The sequence below is a fragment of the Pteropus alecto genome, unplaced genomic scaffold (genome assembly GCF_000325575.1).
Source record: "Pteropus alecto unplaced genomic scaffold, ASM32557v1 scaffold98, whole genome shotgun sequence".
Taxonomy (NCBI): Eukaryota; Metazoa; Chordata; class Mammalia; order Chiroptera; family Pteropodidae; genus Pteropus; species Pteropus alecto.
In genome coordinates, this window is record NW_006443570.1 from 2,220,044 (window position 1) to 2,239,338 (window position 19,295).

The 19,295-nt window shown below is 46.3% G+C and overlaps 2 protein-coding genes across 2 annotated transcripts in view; both read right to left on the reverse strand.

Annotated features, from left to right (window-relative positions):
* Nucleotides 1-682: 682 nt before the first annotated feature.
* Nucleotides 683-13,836, reverse strand: PSMD3 (proteasome 26S subunit, non-ATPase 3). Its single transcript, XM_006924687.3, has 12 exons — nucleotides 13,421-13,836; nucleotides 10,983-11,173; nucleotides 9,466-9,603; nucleotides 8,176-8,312; nucleotides 7,030-7,220; nucleotides 6,755-6,858; nucleotides 3,306-3,420; nucleotides 3,085-3,204; nucleotides 2,840-2,943; nucleotides 2,454-2,609; nucleotides 1,358-1,408; nucleotides 683-1,157 (listed from the first exon to the last, which is right to left on the reverse strand). Exons 1-12 carry the CDS (start codon nucleotides 13,638-13,640, stop codon nucleotides 1,080-1,082), a joined length of 1,605 nt encoding a protein of 534 aa, XP_006924749.1. The 5' UTR covers nucleotides 13,641-13,836; the 3' UTR covers nucleotides 683-1,079.
* Nucleotides 13,837-16,262: 2,426 nt separating this feature from the next.
* Nucleotides 16,263-19,295, reverse strand: part of GSDMA (gasdermin A) — an 11,611-nt gene continuing 8,578 nt past the window's right edge. The window contains exons 9-12 of the mRNA XM_006924688.1: nucleotides 18,618-18,772; nucleotides 18,052-18,166; nucleotides 17,238-17,311; nucleotides 16,263-16,720 (exon numbers count right to left, since the gene is read on the reverse strand). Of these exons, the coding sequence (XP_006924750.1) occupies nucleotides 16,478-16,720; nucleotides 17,238-17,311; nucleotides 18,052-18,166; nucleotides 18,618-18,772 (587 nt within the window). The 3' untranslated portion in view covers nucleotides 16,263-16,477. The remainder of the gene's footprint in view (nucleotides 16,721-17,237; nucleotides 17,312-18,051; nucleotides 18,167-18,617; nucleotides 18,773-19,295) is intronic.

The following is a 19,295-nucleotide window of genomic DNA, read 5'->3' on the forward strand; positions in this document are numbered from 1 at the left end:
GAGAAGCAGAAACCCCCAAGGCATGTTCGGATAACAGAGTTTGGCAGGAAGAGAGTACATGTACAGCAGTGTCCCAGGTGGCAGCCAGAGAACACAGGAGCAATTCAAATGATCCCACATGGGGAGCCCTGCTGTTGGTGGCTGGGAGACTGAGACCCAGGTAGGTATTTCCCCATCATATATAGCTGTAGAGTAGGTGAGCTGGGGGCCACAGGGAGCCCCCTCCTGCCTGACCCCAACTCTGCCTAGTGAGGACCCCATCTGCCATCCTATAAGGGCCAACTGAGCAAAACCCTGCTCTCAACCTGCTGCAGCCTTGCAGAGACCCTTCTCTCCTCTGCAAATCTCACCAGAGGATTGGATCCTCGCCTTTTCTTTGACCCTTTAGAAGTCTAGACTCCTAATATTAGAGTCAGGTCACCGACTCTAATTCCTGTGACAGATGTAGGAAAGGGGCCTGAGAGGTTTAACGATTTGCCCAATATTCGAGAGCCAGTTAGATATGAAACAGTCCTTTTGATACCGGCTTTGTCTCTTCACCCTGTCCTTGGCTTCCTGGTCATCTTCAGCTGCATCATCTTCAGATTACACCTGGGGCTGGTCCTCCACAATGAGGAAAAAAAACCCTGGGTCTGCCAATATTGCAAGCGTGAAAGCCAAGTATAGTAACTGATGCACAAAATGCTTTGGAGAACTTTTATTGTTTAAAAATCATAATTGAAGCTTCAAAAAACATACAACCCGACACATGTCCCAGTTCCAGTCCCCTACTCCCTGGAGGAGAGCACAGGGCTTTTCCCTCCCATCTTGCTGCCCACACCACTAGCCAGGACCCTGCCCTGGGGAGGCTGTCTGCCCGCCCTCTTGACCACTGTGTGCTAAATCACCGGCTGGGGAGGGGCCCTGAGGTGAGGTGGGGGTGGCTGGCTCTCTACACCCTTCACCCCGCCCGCCCCCAGCACATATGCAGTCTGTGAGCTGTGTGTGGGAAAAAGGGCCAGTTCCCTGGGCATGGGACCCCTGAGGGGAAAGATAAAGAGCCAGTCCCCACTCACCCCACCCCTCCCCAGCCCCCCAGCTCAAGGGAAGCTGTCATCATCATCTTCTGCCATCTCTTTGGCAAACTCCAAGTCTTGCTGCTCTCGCTCACGCCGTTCCTGGGGAAAGAGATGGGGTGAGGGCGGGCCGCTGAAGACTTCAGGATCTCTCACTCAGTGCTTTGCCCAGCCCGCCCTGCCCCCAGGCCGGGGACTGTCAAAGCTTCACAGCTGCCCCAGCCCTTCCAGAAACCTCCCTTCTTCCTTTTCTGTAGGGAAGTTCTATCTTTCAGTTGTGCCCAGAATAGAAGGCAGCTTACCTCTGCAGATTCCAAGTCCTTGTTGTATGATTTGGGAGGAAACCTCATGGCCTGAAGTAGAGTACAGAGAACGGCAAGATGAGGAGGAATACACTTAACACACGATTACCGTCCTCCTTCTGTGTACCAGGCACCAAGATATGATTAAGATATACTATTCACCCTCCAGTTTAGTCTAGTGGGGGAGCCAGGCATGGAGACCAACTATTACAATGCTACATGGTAAATGCTAAAAAAAGAGAAGGAGAATCTGGAGATATAAACTACTAACCCTCAGAATGGCAGTGAGGAAGAAAAGGCGGAGGAGTGGACTGGCTGTGGGAGTGGAGAAAAAGCATCCCCGGGCAGAGGACCCAACATGTTAAAAGGCCTGGCGTGAGGTGAGTGACGCCAGCTTTGGGGGGTGGGGGCGGGGATAGGAAAGGAAGGAGGGAGGAGAGAGCGAGGGGAGCAGTTGTGGGGAGCGAGTCTAGAGACACAAGGGACCAGATCACAAAGGGCCTTGCGTCTCATGGAGCACGGCATTTATCCAGTTTTAAGCAAGGCAGCACTGTCCCTAGTTTCGGCGGGCGGCGGGGGGGGAGGGGAGACCAGGAAAAAAATACAGCAGCCAAACAGTACCAGCACCTAACTCAGTGCCTGACCCAAAATAAGGGTTAGTGGCCTTTGTGGAACTAGATACCAGCCTTACCTTTTACACAACTTAGACTTCATTAAGTGCCTTAAGACACAATTTTTTCATCTCATAACCCTGAGAAGTAGGCAGGGTATGTAATATCTCACCATTAACTTCAAAGATGGAGAAAGAGAGGCTCAGAGAAGGCAAATGACTCCAATTTGGAACCAAATCTAGAACCCTAAACTCAGAATCTGTCCGGACTTCCCTGGCAACCAGACCCCCCGAAAGCAACAGAAGGTGCTGTAGTCCCATAAGTAAAGTCCTTTGCCCCACTGGGGCCCTCTGCCATTTAGTGATTTTATTGAGATGAGGTGGGAACTGGGCCCCAAACCAAGCCCACTTTTTCCGAAGAACCCACAGGTATGGAGGGCAGGCACGCTGCTGTGTACCTGGCCTCTGTAGCCAAGTGCTTCTCACCTTGACAGACATGTTGTGGATGTCTAGGCAGAAGGAGATGCGCTGGTGGAAGGCGAGCTGGGGCTCACGCGTGGAATAGATATCAATCATTTCCTTGGACTGCACGTAGCCCTTCTCATGGTTGATGCTGGCCTCAATGACGCCATCCCGGATGGCCTGCAGGCCCCCAAAGGGAGGAAATGTCACCAGAAAGCCTATCCTTTAAGTCCTAGAACATCTCATCCATCTCTTTCTTACACTCTCATACACTCACTCATGTAACACACTCTCTGGCAACTTCCTGGCTTCACTGCAAGGCTGGCACTCCCTGCAGATTGTGCCAACGCTTTACCCATTCCCCTCCTTAGCCAATCTCCTCCCACTGCCAGCCCCTGAACCTGCCCCACCTTGGCAACAATGAACTCTGCATCCTCTGGGCTATCTAGTTGCAGCTTCTGGGCGATGTCGGCCAGGGAGATTCGGGAATAGGAGAGACTGATCATGCGCACACCTGGGAGAGAAAGGAGTGGTAGGGTGGGCAGAGTGGGCAGACCTTTCACGACTACAGATACCCATAGGGTTGTCCCTGTCCCTTGGAGAAGCCTAGTCCAGGTCCTGCTCCTCCAGCAGCCCCTCAGACTCTGAGCCACACCTGTCTTAATGACGTTGTGCCGCAGTCGGATGATTAGGGTGTAGGTCCCATCTGCTTGAAACTTCTCCCCAAACTGATCCAGGACCTGGTTGAACTTGGCTAGGTTTCCTGTCCTGACAGCTGCAGGGGGAAGAGTGGGGTCGGATGATGCAAATGGGCACACACATCAAAGAGGCCAGTGCCAGGGGGTCTGGAAGCTCTGGGAGGGGAACTAGCCTTACCTTGGGTCAAAAGGAAGTAGGGCATGAGCGAGCGCTTGAGGGATGGCTGACGGAACTGCAGTCGGTCCGGGATCTCCCCCAGCAACAGCTCCACCACAATAAGAAGCTTGTGCACCTGGCAGAGTGTGACACAGGAACACAGTGGGCAGGGAGTCCCACCGGATGGAAGAAGAGAATGAAATGGGGCTTTGATTCAGTCCGATATACTGGGAAATGAGGACAGTGGCACTGTGATTAGGCCCACAGAGAGAGGAAAAACCCCTGAACCTGTGCTGGTCAGGAAATCAAGGCTCTGCCTTTGGAGCCAGGTTCTGGGAATCTGACCCTTTGACCACTCAGCCCTAAGCTTCATTTCTTCTGGCCAGTCAGCACACACACTGCTCTGAAATGGCAATGCGCTAAAGCACAGGCCAGATGGGCAGGTTCTGTGGCTCACAAATGGTGAGGGAACGGGGCCCAGAGACCTAAGGATTGGAATGTGATTCAACCGAAGATGTTAGTTAGGGAAGTGGATTGATATCAGAGAATAAGACGTTTACAATGTGTAGAACTAGTTAATCTGAGTAGAGGCAGAACCTGAGTGAATGAGCCATATATGGACATAGAAGGATGGCTGGAAAACTGGGGCCTTTCTCCTCCATAAAACCATGAGGTATTTCTGAATAGTGCCTACAACGGATTCAGCACCAAGCGAGAAAAACCACAACAGAGGGGATGACACCCAGCAATTAGGGAGCTGTCTACCAAGCAGGAGGGACAGGAACAGAAACAGCTACATCATGTGTAAACAAGTGTCACAAGGGAGGTAAGGGGTTAAAATGGGTGGTGGGTGATCATGCCCATACCTGGGCAAAAACTCTTCAGCCTCCATATACAGCATGAGGATGCTCTGCCCCTAAGAGTAACCTGTGAGTGAGGGGAAACCCATGGAAACGATAAAAGTCAACATATGCCTAAAGGATTCTGACGAAGTAGAAAAAGGAGGACGTTTCAGTCAAGTGAACAGGTTGGAAAAGAGGCAGGCAAATGTGAGGACACACCTCGGGGAGCATGAGGAACTATCAGGAGAGATGACTGAGGCCAGTCTGGTGGACTTGCTGTTTTGAATGTCAGGCTGCGTTCTGAGTTTGGAGACAGAATGCTAGTCTTTATTCGCCAGCTAGGAAATGCTGGGCAACCTATTCCTTGGTTTCCTCATCCCTAAGATGGGCATAATAAGAGTAATATCTGCCTGCCTACTCATACTCTACTGGGCAGGCAACAGCAAGCAATGCAAGCTTCCTGGGCGAGGTAAAAATGGGCCTGAAGCTCTGCTTAATCAGACAGTTGTGTGGAAGCTGGGTTGGTGGAGGGGAGAGAGATAGCCAGAAATGTTAGTGGTTCGAACAAGGGCACTGGAGGTATCAGAGAGGAGACAAATACAAAAGACATGGAGGTAAATCAACGGCCGACTCAGTGATGGGGAAGGAGAGGTGAGGAGCAGTCTGAGATGATCCTGAGGCTCCTTTCTCCATCCACTGATTGGTCAAGGGGCACCCACAAGGTTTTGTTTAGGGCAAGCTGAATGGGAAGCATCAGTGAATATCTGTACAGAGAGGTGTGGTGGGAAGTTGGATTTGTAGGTCTAGTGTTCATGAGAAGGGTCAGAATTAATATTATGGGCTGAACTGTGGGCCTCCAAATTCATATTAAAGCCCTAACCCCTAGTACCTCAGAATGTGAATATTTGGAGATAGAGCCTTTGAAGAGGTAATTAAGGTAAAATGAAGTCCTATTGAGTGGGCCCTAATCCAATACGACTGCTGTCCTTATGAGAAGAGATTGGGATACAGACATGCGCAGAGAGAAAACCATCTGAAGATGCTGGAAGAAGATGGCCATGCCAGAAGCCCTCAGAAGAAATCAACTGTGCTGAGGCCCTGATCTTGGACTTTTGTCCTTCAGAACTGTGATGAAGTACATTTCTGTTGTTTAAGCCCCCCAGTCTGGGGTACCTTGTTATGGCAGCCCAAGCAGACTAAGACAGTTAGTAATGGACTTTGGTGAAGCACCATGGAGACCAGAGTTGAGCTACAAAGCAAATAAGATCACCCAAGGAGAGAATGTGGATTTTACAACAGATGGATAAGCTTCCGAAGTGTTCTGTTGTGTACTCCACTTTAAACTAGATGTCTCTCTTCACCGACTCTCATTCCCCTCCTTGTTACTGGAAGCTGGCTTTTCTGAGCTCTTTACCCCATTTCTTCCCATCTCTTCTAAGGCCTTGGCTCAACATCTATTTGCTCAAGTCTCTCTGGGTGGAAAGTTCCCCCAACTCTGCTTCTTTCTCTCTCAAGCAACCATTCCATGTCTTTCCTGCTCCCTCACCAACAGTCTACTCCAGACCTCACTCCAGCTCTCTGCTCCTTCCTGCCACAGGGCTCCACCACAGAAAACTTGGACACCTTATTCATCCACAGTGAAATCTGTTTTGAAAACACTGCCTTATCACACACCACTTATCCCTGGTATGTGGACATAGTCTATATGTTAATCAGCTGTATTTTCAATGTCTTTTTAGAAAAAACTTTAGCAAATGTCCTATATTGTAAGCAATCTAACATTCTGCACATGTACTCTGTGTGTCATCTGAAAAGCCATTCCTTTTTGTGATTCTACCCATCCTTCAAAAACCAGATCAAACGTAATTTTTCTCTTTAAGATCTCTTCGACCAAAACCAAACCTTCCTTTCTCTGAACATCTGACCGGAAACAACCAAATCTACTACTACCCTGACCTAATCTTTGTGTATTTTTATCCTGTTCTCTTTCACTGGCACTAGGAAGTGGACGTTGTGTTAAGATGGAAGCAAAGGTTTGTAGTTGGGAAAACTGGGTCAAAATTCTGGGTACCAGGCCCTCAAGCCTGAGTCAGTGTTCCTTATCTCCTTGAGAGCAAATACTGTTTCTTATCTTTCTTTTCTACCCCTTACAGTGCCTAATACTAAGGTCAGCACTCAAATACAAAACAAAACTAACAACAATAAACAACTCTTGGTGACTAACAGTTCTCAGTGGCCAATCTATATCTCCAACTGAATTAGCCAGCCTACAGATTTTCTGGGGTCCCTGGTACCTGATGGGCATGTGAGGGACCAGAAAGAGCTGAGATTTATTAACACGATTCATGCCCGTGTCTGAAATGGCTATAAGGAGTGCTGAGGAATCAGAATATTCTAAACGTGTTCGCCAAGGAGAATACTCTGAACATAAACCAGCAGAAAACCAGCAGAGGTGTGCAGGTAGCGTCTGCTTAACGTGCTCTGAGCAATGTTACACACACACAGACGTCTGCTGCAACCTTTTAGATAATAAAGATGAAGGAAGCCTTCCCTGACCCTTACACAGGGAAACAGAACTAAAGTGTTATCAGATGAGTAAGTGGCAAAGGGATGAGAATTGCTGCTCACAGTCTGTTTGAAGCCGACAGCTGTGTGCTGAGGGGCCTTGCGAAGGGCATTGGTCATTGTTCTCCGGGCCTCTGAGTACTCCAACTGGATGGCTTTGATCCGCCCTGGGTGTGGAGAAGAGGAGAGTGGATCAAGAGAATGGCGCCATCCAAACCCCCTTGCAAAGCAGAGTGCCAAATTCGCCTCTTATGCACCAAGTGCACCAAAATTTTAGAAAGTTTGCAGCAAGAAAGCCTGAGACACCTTCTGATGTGGGGGTTAGGCCCCCCGCTCACCTGTGTAGTAGAGGTACCTTGCCCACTCATTGTTGTTGGCCTGCTCAGGGAACACGGACTTGGACACCAGCTTCTCAGCCTGGTCGTACAAGTTGTAGTGTAGGTAGTTCCGCAGCAGAAGGTTAAGCAGGGTGGCCTGCCCGTCTGCGTCATGCCGAAGGGTGGCTGTCCGGAGCCGTGCATGCAAGAAGCTTCAAGAAAAAAAGAAAAAGTATGTTAAAGGTCTTAAATGACTTTTCGAACTGCCTTTAACTTATCCATTCTTTCTTCAATTCCTAAAAACGTGATACAAACTGCTTTTCTGGGTATTCACAGCATTTTTGACTGCTGAGTGCCTACTGTGTGAAGCACTATTCTAGGTGCACAAAGAGGACAGAACCCTGCTCTTGGGGATCCTGCATTCTAGTGGGGGAGACAGACAACGATCATGATAAATAAGTGAATTATGCTGCATTACAGAAAGTGGTAGGGGCTGTGGAGAAATCAGGTAAGTACAATGGGGCCCCCAAAAAGTAATGATGATGGGGCTGATTTTAAATAGTTCAGTCAGGGGAGGGCTCACCCAGAGTAACAATTTGTAACAATTAAAAGCTTAAAGAAGGCACGGAAAAGAGCATTCTTGGCAGAGGGACAAGCCAGTGCAAATACTCTGAGGACGAGTGTGGCCCGCTTGCCCAAAGAAAAGCAGGAGGCCAGTGTGGGGTGAGGAGTAAGTTGGGGGAGCAGTGAGAGACAAAGTCAAGGAGGCAGTGACAAGAGACAGAGCATGTTGGGCCTTATCTTACACTATCGTGAGGACTTTGTCTTTTTCCTGAGGGAAATGGGGAGCCACTGCAGATTTTAGGCAGAGGAGCGAAACGTTTTCTAGCCTACGGTTCCACTCTTGACCTACCAATCAGTCCTCCCTTAACGTGGGGTCAAGGGAAGAGGCTAGGGGATCTTCACAGCCCAGTCGTCATGTTTCTTTACCTAGTATCAGCATCTCTCTCAGCGCCTCACATGGCTCAGGGCATGTTAACCACTGCCCCCATTTCCTGCTGGGCACTTTACCAGCTTATTGCCCTCTCCAAGTCCATAGCTCTGTGGTAGTGACTGACCACATCTCTGACCCAAAGGAGAGAGAGTGAGACCCTTGGCCACCTGTACCTGCGCACCACATCCAGCTTGTCCAGGAACTCATAGATCCGGGCGTGGTAGTAGTAACACTTTGCAGCCACAAGGTCCAGGGCCCGGCGGTTCTGAGTGCTGATCTTCTGCATCAGATCATCAGAGATCTTCTGTGCCTGGAGAGGCAGCCAAAAGAGAATCAGGTGGTGGTTCTTCAAAAAGTTAAACATGGAGCTGTCATGAGCCAGCAATTCCCCTCCTAGGCATATATCCAAGAGAACTGGAAACATATGTTCACATAAAAACTTGTACACAATGTTCATAGCAACATTATTCAATAATAACCAAAAAGTGGAAATAACCCAAGTGTCCATCACCCAGTGAATGGATAAACACAATGTGCTACATCCATGCAATGGGATATTATTCAGCTTTAAATATGGAGTACTGATACATGATACGACATGGGTAAACCTAGAAAACATTACGCTAAGTGTAAAAAGCCAGACACAAAAGGCCACCTATTATATAATTTTATTTATATGAAATGTCTACAATAAGAAAAATCACGAGACAGAAAATAGATTAGTGATTGCCAGGGGCTGGGGCAAGGGGAGAATGGAGAGTGACTACAACTGAAGTGCACACTTTAAAAAGGGTGAATTATACCTAATAAACACACACTGACCAAGCGGTGCCAAGGAAGAGAAAAAACAGGGAACCGAGGAGTGGGACCTCCTCATTTTTTGAGCATGCTCTTGGGACAGTGGCTATGACTGACCAAGAACTGGTCCCAGGGGGAGGGAGCCATGGAAATGTAATATAATATCCAAAATGGAGTTGTTCGGTCCCATAATAAGAGCTGCCATTTATTAAAATACTGTGAAAACTTACTTTATACAGATCATTCTGCTAAGTATTTTTGAACATATTAGTTAATTATCAACAATAATCTTATAATTTCAGTAGTTTTCCCCACTTTCCATACAACTAGGAGAAATTAACTTGCCTAATGTACAGCTGGGATTTAAACCCAGGTCTTTGTCTCCAAATCTACTTTACTCAAAAGAATCCACTATACTGGTATTGTGCTACAGCCAGGTACTGGCAGAATCACCACTGCCAGCCCTTTCTTTTGGTACCTGGTACCCAAGCAGGAGTTGAAAGGTCTTCCTCGGTTGTAGGGTTAGGTGTGCATTCCACCAGGGGAAGAGTCTGGGGGATGGTCAATAACCCAAGGATCATCTCCGTTTCTTCACTAGAAACAATCTCCCCCACAACCCGTCGCACTGCTTGGGGCATGTGAATCGCTCTCACTGGACCTAATACCTCTTTGTAGCGCTTGCTGTTCATCAGGAAGATGACCATGAGGAGCTGCAGATAGGCTTCCACTTCAGGCAGCAGCGGTGCTGATGCAGCTTTTCCTGTTCGGGGACGGAACTGTAAATCAGCTTCTGTGTCCATGGGCTAGGAGAGGACATGAGTTATCATGGAAAAGCTCAGTTAGATCAATCAAACAAGAATTTTTTAAGCACTCACTATGTATTTCGACAAATACTGAGTGCCTACTATGTGCCAAGATTTTTCTAGGTGCTGGGGAAAAAAAAAATTAAAGATGAAAAGTCTCTTTCCAAAAGGAGTCAAGGAGGCTGGTAACACAACACAATACATAAGAGGGTTAAATGAGTATAATGGACAATTTTACAGAATGTATGGGGACAGAAAGGATGAAATAAGACCCCTCACAGAGCCTACAATCTATCTAGGTGGAGAGATTAAACCACTATACCTGGAACTACTACAAATTCTATCAGATAGAGTTTAATAAAGTGATATAATTCTAGAGATGAGATCAAGAATAATGAGACAAATTTTTTTGTGTATGTATGTGGAACAAAAGAAATTTGAGAGAAATTGAGATATATATATATATAGTATTTTCAGATCTAGTCACTAACACTGGAATAATGAATAACAGCTCAATAAGTGATCAGGTTGGGTGAATTCAGAGATGTAAAGGTAAAAAGAAATTCCAGGTGTGGGGCTGGGGAAGGGGGCTTTTCCTCTTTCCCAGACAATAAACTCTTCATTATTCCATCTCCAGGGACTTTCTGAGCTTTCATATCTATGGAACAGACTATAAGCAAATAGGATTTTAGGGAGAGGAAGGTGACTGGTCAATAAAGTCTTGAGACTGTAGCACGAACGATAAGGTACAGCCAGAAAAAAAAAGGAACGGTCTCTCCTGGCACGGAGATCACGACCCTATCGAACTCACTTCATCAGCATTCACTATGTGCCACGCACTGTTCTAAGAGCTTTATACACACTCCTCCTGTCCACCCCCCAACAGGGCCTCCCAAATCTGTTCATCACATTCAACAGGGGAAGAAAATGAGGCACAAAGAGGTTAGGTCAAGGCCCGCAGGTACCAAATGGTAGAGTTTGGATTCAAATTCAACTCCACCTCCAAACCCTGTACTCTCAACCACTGTTTTATACGTCCTCTATTATTAAGTTCAGAGGCAAAAAGGTGGTGGCACCTTCCCTTCTGACAATGGAGACATAACCTAACCGGAGGAGAGGGTCCACGCTGGGGTATAATGAGAAATAAGTTTGGCTGGAAAGGTCCTGATTCCCAGCTCCTTTCCCTGACTGGGAGGAATGACTACAGGACACAAGGATGGTTTTCTTGTTCACAGGCAAATGATTATAAAAATGGGTTGCTTGCTTCATTACTCTGCTATAGCAGGTAACAAGACAGGTCTTTGGGATGGGAAACAACTACACTGGTGGAGGAGAATGAGGCCAAGCCTGCACCCTTTAAACCGGCCTAACCCACTCACCTCTTCCAGGAAGGGTAGCAAGAAGTCCCGAGTGGCATTATTTGAGGTGAAGAAGCCATGCACAGCCTTATACAGAACATAGTGGTTGAGGCGGCGTGATGTGGAAGGCAGCATCCGCAGGGCCCTCAGAACAAATCGAGGCTCCTTGCCTGAAACTGCCTTCTCCAGCTGTTTCACATGCTCCTTGATATCTGTGGAGGACCAGAGGAGAAAAAAAAAAAATGTTACTTCCAACTCCTTCTATTCCTTACCACTCCAGACAAGTAGTTCTAGGGAGCCTCTTAAAAAGATGTGGCCAGTCACTTCTTTTGCTCTAATAGGGTTAAGAAGTACTTACGGATGCCATACAATTTTAAGTCATAACCAAGAGACAAAATAAAGCTGGGGTGGAGAAAAGGGTAGAGGGTGACAGAAAGAGGAAGGAAAAAAAATGAGAAACAAAACAAACACATGGAGATTTATCAAATTTCTAAATAGGAAGACTTTCTAAATGTAAATAATGGGGGAAATAACACATATACTAAAGATCAATTAATTTGATTTCCTAAAAAACTTTCTGAATAATTCTGTAAACAAAAGAAAAATACCTGCAACAAATGTGACTAAAGATTGACATTCTTATTCTACAAAGAGCTTGTGTAAATGATCAAGATAAATATAGAGTGAACAGGACATTTCAGCTGGTACAATGTAAACCAGTATAGTTTTTCTGCACAATACCTACCAAAAACCTTAAAAACATTTACCCTTTTGACTCAGGCATATAGAGAATCTATACTAAAGAAAAAACTATAAATGTATACTAAAAACTTGGGCACAAAGATGACTGCTGCAAAGCTATTTATAACAGTAAGAAATTGGAAACAAATGTCCAAAAATAAGGGCATACGATCAATTGGTAGTTTCTCAGTTACTTTTGCATAGTTAGCACGGGATGTCTGGGTCACATTAGTGATGTAATAATAACAGCTATTATTTGTGGAGGGTTTACTATGTGTTCATAATGTGCTAGGCATAGTTCTAAGTATCTTAACCTTCAAAACACTCAATGAAGTAGGTACTATTACTCTTATGATAGGGATGAGAAAACTAATTCTAGAGCTTGTATGCTTAGCCATTATATCAATTATTCAATAAATGTTTCTGCAACAAATTGAAAGCCATGATTGTGGTGTGTTAAATTAAAGCATGCAAAATCATCCGTATTGAGTTTTATGCCTTGTTCCAAATTGTACATATAACTCGACCTCAATTATAGGAAATCAGCTCAAAAATTTATAGGAAAAAATGTTAACTATGGTAGACTTTCCTCCAAAATTTCCACAATGAACATGAATTACTTTGTAAAAGAAAATATGTTTATAAAATACGTATGTACATACCCAGTAAGTAATGCAGAGTGGTCCTTTTGCCATTGGCTGACTATCATTATTTTAGGTGTAAGAATCTTTATTAGATGCTGAGCCTGTTACCCAATTTTAGAAGAGGAACTGATGCAGTCAACACCATCACATCCTCAAAAACATCACCCAGGAGCAAAACTTTGAGTATCTCAATATTTTTGAGCTAGTTTCTCATGCAGGCAAGTAGACAGAAAACCCAAGAAATAGTCCATCCTACTTGATCCAGAACTAAGAAAACAGCACCAGGCTCGCTGTGGGGAGCTCTCACTTCAAATGTGCACAGGATGCTCTAAGTAGGAAAAATGAAATGTGAACTTGGAGGAACAAGAGAACATTAGGAAACTGGGAACAGGAACCTAGGAGAAAAGAAGTGGGGGTATTAGTATATAGTTCAGATGGCAGGTGAATGTTAGGAACTCAAAGTAAACATCTAAAAAGCTGAAAGCGCGTAATGTGTTTAAAACTTTTAGAAACAAGAATAGAAGTAAGGGCTTGAAGGGAGAAGGAAAAAAAAGATGGAATCGTTTGTGCACTTCAATTACACAAAGAAACAAGATACTAGGTAGAAAGGGCTCTTTCAGGAGAGTTTGCTAAAGGTAGACAACAAAAACTTTTGTTCGCTCTTAAAACTTAGGGGCCAGTGTTGTGTCACCCTGACCCCCTTTACACACATAAATACAAACACTGGTTTCTAGAGGGATTAATCATATATTGGACGCGATACAATCCAGTGGGATGTAAATGGGAGTTAGAGGGGAGAACTGAGAACAGGTTGTCTACAGGCCCAGTGAGACCTAGTTCTAGATGTAACCTCCGGTGGGGGGGGGGGAGGAGGAGGTGTGTGGCAAGGGAGGAGTCCTGAGCCTGGAATTATTGGGGCTGGGGTTAGAAGTGTCAGGGTAGCGGGAGCAGGCACTTGGGGGTTGATCCTACGGAATCCAGGATGGTGGAAGCTGGGGTCCCAAAGAGAAGCTAGATCATAGGGGCGCTGTCACCCGTGATCATGGCGCGTTCCCAGCCCAGGCTCTCTCGTACCCTCCAAGGTGACGGTGTCCAGCTCTCGCTGGGAGTGCTCAGCCGCCGCCGCCGCCGTCTTGCCGTCAGCCTCCCCCGTTGATCCGCCACCTGCCACCGCCTCCTCTTTCATCTCCACATCCTGGGGGGCCGGGGGTGGCGGTGGTTCTTGTTCCCCTCCGCCGGGTGGCGGTTTCGCCTTGTCCGCCCCTCGGCGCCGCGCCGAGCCCTCCTGCTTCATGGCGCCCGGGGTCGCGGCCTAGTCCGGGGTCCGAGGCCGGGGCCTCGTGTGAACCCTCGCACCAGAGACCAGGAACCAAGCCGGGCCTGCACACGAGCGCGGGCTCGCGTCGGGCCGCACGATGACGGAGCAGCTGCAAACCCCTTCCCAGCGCTGGGCCTTCTGGGAAACGCCAGGCCCGGTAGGCCGATGGCCGAGTCACCAAAGGGGAAAGAAATCAACCGTCGAGGTGTAGGATGGGGGCGGATCTTCGGGGAAGGAGGGGGAGGAGCCTGTCCGGTTTGTGGGGCTTTCGTTGGCGTGCTGAAGTGTGATTCTCTTTTATGTCCCTCTCAAGTGCATTTCTGTGCATGTCCACGAGAGGTCCCTTCAGGCTCTAATCTGTGTTACTTCGGACTCTAAGAACACCCCAACAGGCGTGACTGGGTAAGGCTGAGCCTTAGGGTGCGATGACGTCACGAGCTGTGGGCGAGTTTTTTGCCCAAACTCGTTCAATTTGCTCCCGGTTGGGGTCGCTTTGGAGATCCGCGAGGCTCGCCTTCAACGGCTGCTTAGTGTATGCGGCGCGAGGGAAGAAAAGAAGCTAGAAAAAAGGGATGTGGTGCTAGGTTGTTGGGCTTAAAATAAAACCGAACTGGAGAGTAGGAAGAAACCTATGAGATTTAGACTTCGTCAGATTTTAGCTAGTGCTGAAAATAAGGCATAAAGCCTCTGCAGCCTGCGAATGTTGATAGGGATAGAGTGCACTTGCGTACAATCACTCCAGTTTAATAAAGTTTAGGGGACCACTCTATGTACATTCCAGGGCTAGCACATTTGGGGAATGGGGTGGTAAAGAACAGCTCTAGAATGCAGTCTGCTGGAAAACTCTGCTCTGGGCTGCCATGTATTGCGAGGCTGGAGGAAAGATGGTGGAAGTCCTTATTGGCAGAGACTTCAGGGAGTCCGTTGGGCCGCCTGCATGCATCCAGACAGACGCTTGTAGTGAAATGGGGAACGGGATAATAGTATGTCTAAGGAGAGCCTGAGACTCCCCAAGGGGAAGGAAATTGGACCAGAAATCTTGTCCACTTATTTTACAAAGGAATCCTCCAGTGATTCTGTAGGAGGAGGATACATGTTCCAATTTCTTAAGATAAAACAAAAATTCTTTCCCCTCTTGGAACTTTTAGCTCTTCCTTAAATGGAAGTCTTGAGTTTTAGACCAGGTCAGACCCTAGGAGGTAATCTAGCAGCTCTGTTGTGTAAGGTCCTAGAGGACAAAGAATGTCTTTTCAATATATTGTCCTTTATGTATAGAGAGGAAATTCTTTGTATTACCCTTTTCATACAATTGCACCAAATAGCTCCTTGCACTAAATGGAAAAATGGAAAAATGTGTGCTCCAGTTTTAGGGAACATGTCTTGACCAATTCCTCCCTAACTAGGCCCTTCCCCCAAGGACTAGGGGATAGATAACAGGACTTTTGAATCATCACTGGAATGAAGTCATTAAAGCCTTTCATAACACTATATATGTAACTGAAGGTGGGCGAGATGGTAAAGGAAGAAAACAGATGAGTTTTGTTGTTCATCTTTGTGAAGTTATTCTTCTAGATAGTTAGGGTGTTAGCTCACCTCTTTATTATGTTTACATCACAAGAGAGAAACAATCAAGTCGGTACATAACTATCCAGTATATCCGTGAGCAATATAGCAGAGGCCTTAGACATGCCCCAGAATGGGGGAGGATGGCTTAACACAAAGCCTTTGGCAGTTGGTCATGAATTCTTGGTGTGTGAGGGAACTAACCAAAGCAGGGTGTGGCTAAGAAGAGGGACAGTCTGACTCCTGGGGCCAAAAACCTTGGAGAAATTATTCCATCCATAAAACTATTTTGAAAGAGATTGGTGAAAGACTTTAAAATCCAGCTTTAGGCAGAGGAAGTATAAATCTAGCAGTTTGATGAGATTGCAATATCCACGTTAGCAGGTCCATATGCCAAGCCTACCCACATCACTTCCTCCCACAACCAACCTAAATTAAGGGCAGAAGTGGGACAGGTGAAGCCAGAAGATACTATCACAATTTCTTTTTCAAAGTTTTGGGTCAGTCTTATTTTGGGGTACCATTTTTTTTTAAAGACCTATCTACATTTTCTATTCAATAAACTTGAAAGTTGTCTTACTCTTGTTTTGGGCTTGTACCATATATCTCTAGATCTTTGCCTTTCTCAGTCTCTCAACCCAAGTCCGGAGGACCCCAAAGGCTCCTCTTTGAAGACAAGCTGCTTTTATGATCTCACTTTTGAATCTAGATTCCACATTCTACACCCTCATAGTTCTCCTCTGAGTATTTTCCAACTGGTCTGAGGATAGTATAATAGTATTCATGTACATATAATCTATATGTAGTATGATAATGTCTATTTTCTGGCACAAGTTAAGAATTTCCTTATAATAGATTCTTTAAAGGAAAAACACCAAAAGACATTTAATCGAAAATGAAATAATATTTTCCATTCATTCCAGTAAAGCTTGATTTTTGGAAGCACAAGCAGGAGTTATTGGGAAAGGAAATTAATTAATTTTGGTTCTGTAAAATGTTCATAGTTATAAAAGTTTGAGTTTCTACTTTCGGAGGATTTAAGCATCAGCAGATGAGCTTAGCAGGTTGCGAAGCTATAGGGGCAGGGGGAGATATAGAGGGACAAGTAAAAATTGGTTAGCTTGGGGGATCAGCTAGGGTTTCCATCATCCTCAGCCTGGTGGCTCTGAAATGCCATTGGATGTTAAGGACAGAGCACAAATGTTGTAGGGAAGGCATTAAGAAAGCAGAAAGCAGATGGAAAAGGCAAGTTAGGAGGCCTTGGTCAGCAGCTGCAGGAGGGAGAGGCCAGCATAAAGGGCACAGAGGCAGGGGAGGGTGTCTGGGTCCCACGTATACTGGGGGCCAGATCTCTGCACTTCCAGGCCACTCAGCCCCACTAGGGCCTCTGTAAGGGTCAGGTCCTCTTCTCCAAGGGAGGAGAGCAAGTCAGGTTGCAGGGGGAAAACACTCTCTTTATCCTGAAGGAAATTCTGTTCCATTGTGCTCTCCACCTGGAAGGAACCAAAATAGCATGAAAAGAAAGAACTAGAAACCTCTCCTCTTTTCTCCTAACTCATAAAAACCACAAAGATGGCTCCCTTTCTCTTAGTATAGCTCCTTTCATTACATTACAATTCCCTCTAGGCCTTTTAACAACCCTGTACCGTGGGCAGCATGTTTATTTTTAGCCCCATTTTTTAGGGGAGTGAATTGAGGCAGACTCAGGGACATTGAAAGATTTGCTCACATCACTTGGCTAGGAATAAACAAAGCCAGATTTTTCTGTTTCTTCTCTTAAGATAAAGCTGAAAAACCCAGATAATTGCCCAGAAATTTACTCTTCTGCCTCTAGTTGTGCAATAGCAAAAAGGAAGAAACATGGAGAGAAGTAAGAAGTGGGCATGAGCTTCTGGGATAAGACAGCAGCCCTCTGGGATGGTTATGTCATTAAGCTAAATTTGTCTATTTCCACTCGTTCTAGCTGACTCCCTCCCAAACTCTCCCAGTATCTGTCGTTTTTTTTCTCACAAGCTTTAGCTGCACAGGGAGGATCTTTTTCTCCATGGATTTTACCAGTAGCTTCTGTTGGACTTCACTTAGCTCTGGAGAAAAAAGCAGAGAAAGAGATGTGTGTCATTGGTGCAAAGGGGACTATAGACTCCAAATGGGTATACTTCCAAACTCACAGCATTAATTAATTCATACATTCATCCATAGCTGAATGCCTGGTCTGTGCCAGGCACCTTTGCTGGGTGTGTTAGGTAAAAATCACACTCCCTTCACTCAAGGAACTTGTAGGCTAGTGGAGAAGACAAAGGAACGTGCAAATACAATACAGGGTGTTAAGGGAGACATAGCTGAGGGGTCTACTTTGGTCTTGGCATTTGAGGGCAGGCTTCTTAAGGGAGCAAACATCTCAGCTTACACCTGAAGGACCAGAGAGTTCTTCTAAGTGGAGCAATGTTTCATGCAGCAGGAAGAAGAGAATTCAGGGGCAAGATAAGATGTTACCCTCTTAAATTAAAGGTGACAACTATTGATATAAAAATGATGGGCTTAGCTATATGTAGAAGTTTAAATGTGTGGCAGATAAAACTAGAGTTATATTCCAACCCTCACTAACAAGACTAGGCCGTCTTCTCAGACTATCCAAGTGAATCCATAGGAATGAAATCAATCTTTAAAAATGCAGATATAAACTACTTAACTGTGGTATAATTGGCTTGGCATTCATTCATTTACTCATTCATTCATTCATTCATTCATCCATTTGGAAATTCATTCACTCATTCATTCCTATCACTGAAAAAGTATGTAAACAAAGACCTTACTCCCCATTTACCTGTTAGGGCTCCAAGGAAATACAGAATTGCACCCAGAGCCTCCTTTGATAGTAGGACATCTTTTGGGAGTGCCTCCAGCGTCACTTCATGTCCTTTGCCTAGAGCCCCTTCAAGCTGTGGGGAAAGGTGAGTGACTACTTAAGATAACAGGTGTAAAAGGCCCAGCATGGTATCTGGCACATTATAATCCCTTGACATGTGTTAACTTTCTCCTATTTCCTCATTTTTTTCCCCAAGATATTATAAAATACTGGACTCCTGAGTTCTGGCCCCCTTCCATGAGAGGGTCCTGCTGGCCTGCTGCCTCCCTCTGTCCATCAGGAGGGAGCATGTGCCTTCAGGGAGTCCGCACTGTTTTCCTTTCTCTAGAGGGACAAAGGAGCAGCGATGGCCTGGCAGCCTGAGGGCACTTGGCTACCCCTGGGGACGGCATCTGCTGTCTATTCCCTTGGCCACAGATTACCTTCTGCCAGTGTCAGATCCCCCACCAGCTGCAACGCCCACACACCTCTCCACCAGAAATGTTCCTTCTCTCGTGCCTCCCCCACTTCCCCTGGGATCTCACCGTGAGCTCCAGGTCTTGTAGCTCCTTTCTATTCCCTAGAAGTTTGCTGAGGGAGGTGAGCAGGGAGCTTCGCCCCACGTGGCTCAGCTTCTCCACTTCTTGGGTCTCTCTTTGAATCTCTTCCTTCAGTGTCCTGAAGTCCTCATGCACCTCCCCTATGCAGACAGTAAATGTGGCAAACAAACCGCCCTCCACCTGGCACCCTCCCCATTCAGTCAACATTCTTCCTGCAGGCTCCTTCACATAACCCTTCTCACATCCTCATGCTTTGCTCTCAGCTTGAGCCTGGCCTCTCTTTTTTCTGGACCAAGGAACACATTTATGAAATTATCCATCAACTCTGACTTGAGGGGTCTATGTGTGGGTATGGGTGGGGGTTGGGGTGAGAAGTGGGCTATGACTCACATTATCATCTAAGCCAGTAGTTCATTCTCCCTGAGTACCCAGGCCCCATCCCAGATCAGCAGACAATTGACTTCCCATTTTCTAAGACTCCAGCTAAAAGTTGAGAAGCAAGGTCTATTTCCCCTTCTCATGAGTTAGCTGACAAAGTTGGTGACTGGGTGAAGGCCAGGATGGAACTGCTCCAGAGAGCTGTGGGCCTATGTCCAGGGATGTGGGTGGATTAGGGATGGCTTGAACCTTGGCCTGACTCTCTAGGTGCCTGGTATCCTAGGA

Excerpts from the sequence above, each read along its gene's own strand:
- PSMD3 (XM_006924687.3), bottom strand. The coding sequence starts at position 13,640 with ATGAAGCAGGAGGGCTCGGCGCGGCGCCGAGGGGCGGACAAGGCGAAA. Across the intron at positions 8,313-9,465 it reads ACAGCAAGCGCTACAAAGAG|GCACAGAAGATCTCTGATGA; the intron begins GTATTAGGTCCA and ends CTGCCTCTCCAG. Across the intron at positions 1,409-2,453 it reads TCCACAACATGTCTGTCAAG|GCCATGAGGTTTCCTCCCAA; the intron begins GTGAGAAGCACT and ends ACTCTACTTCAG.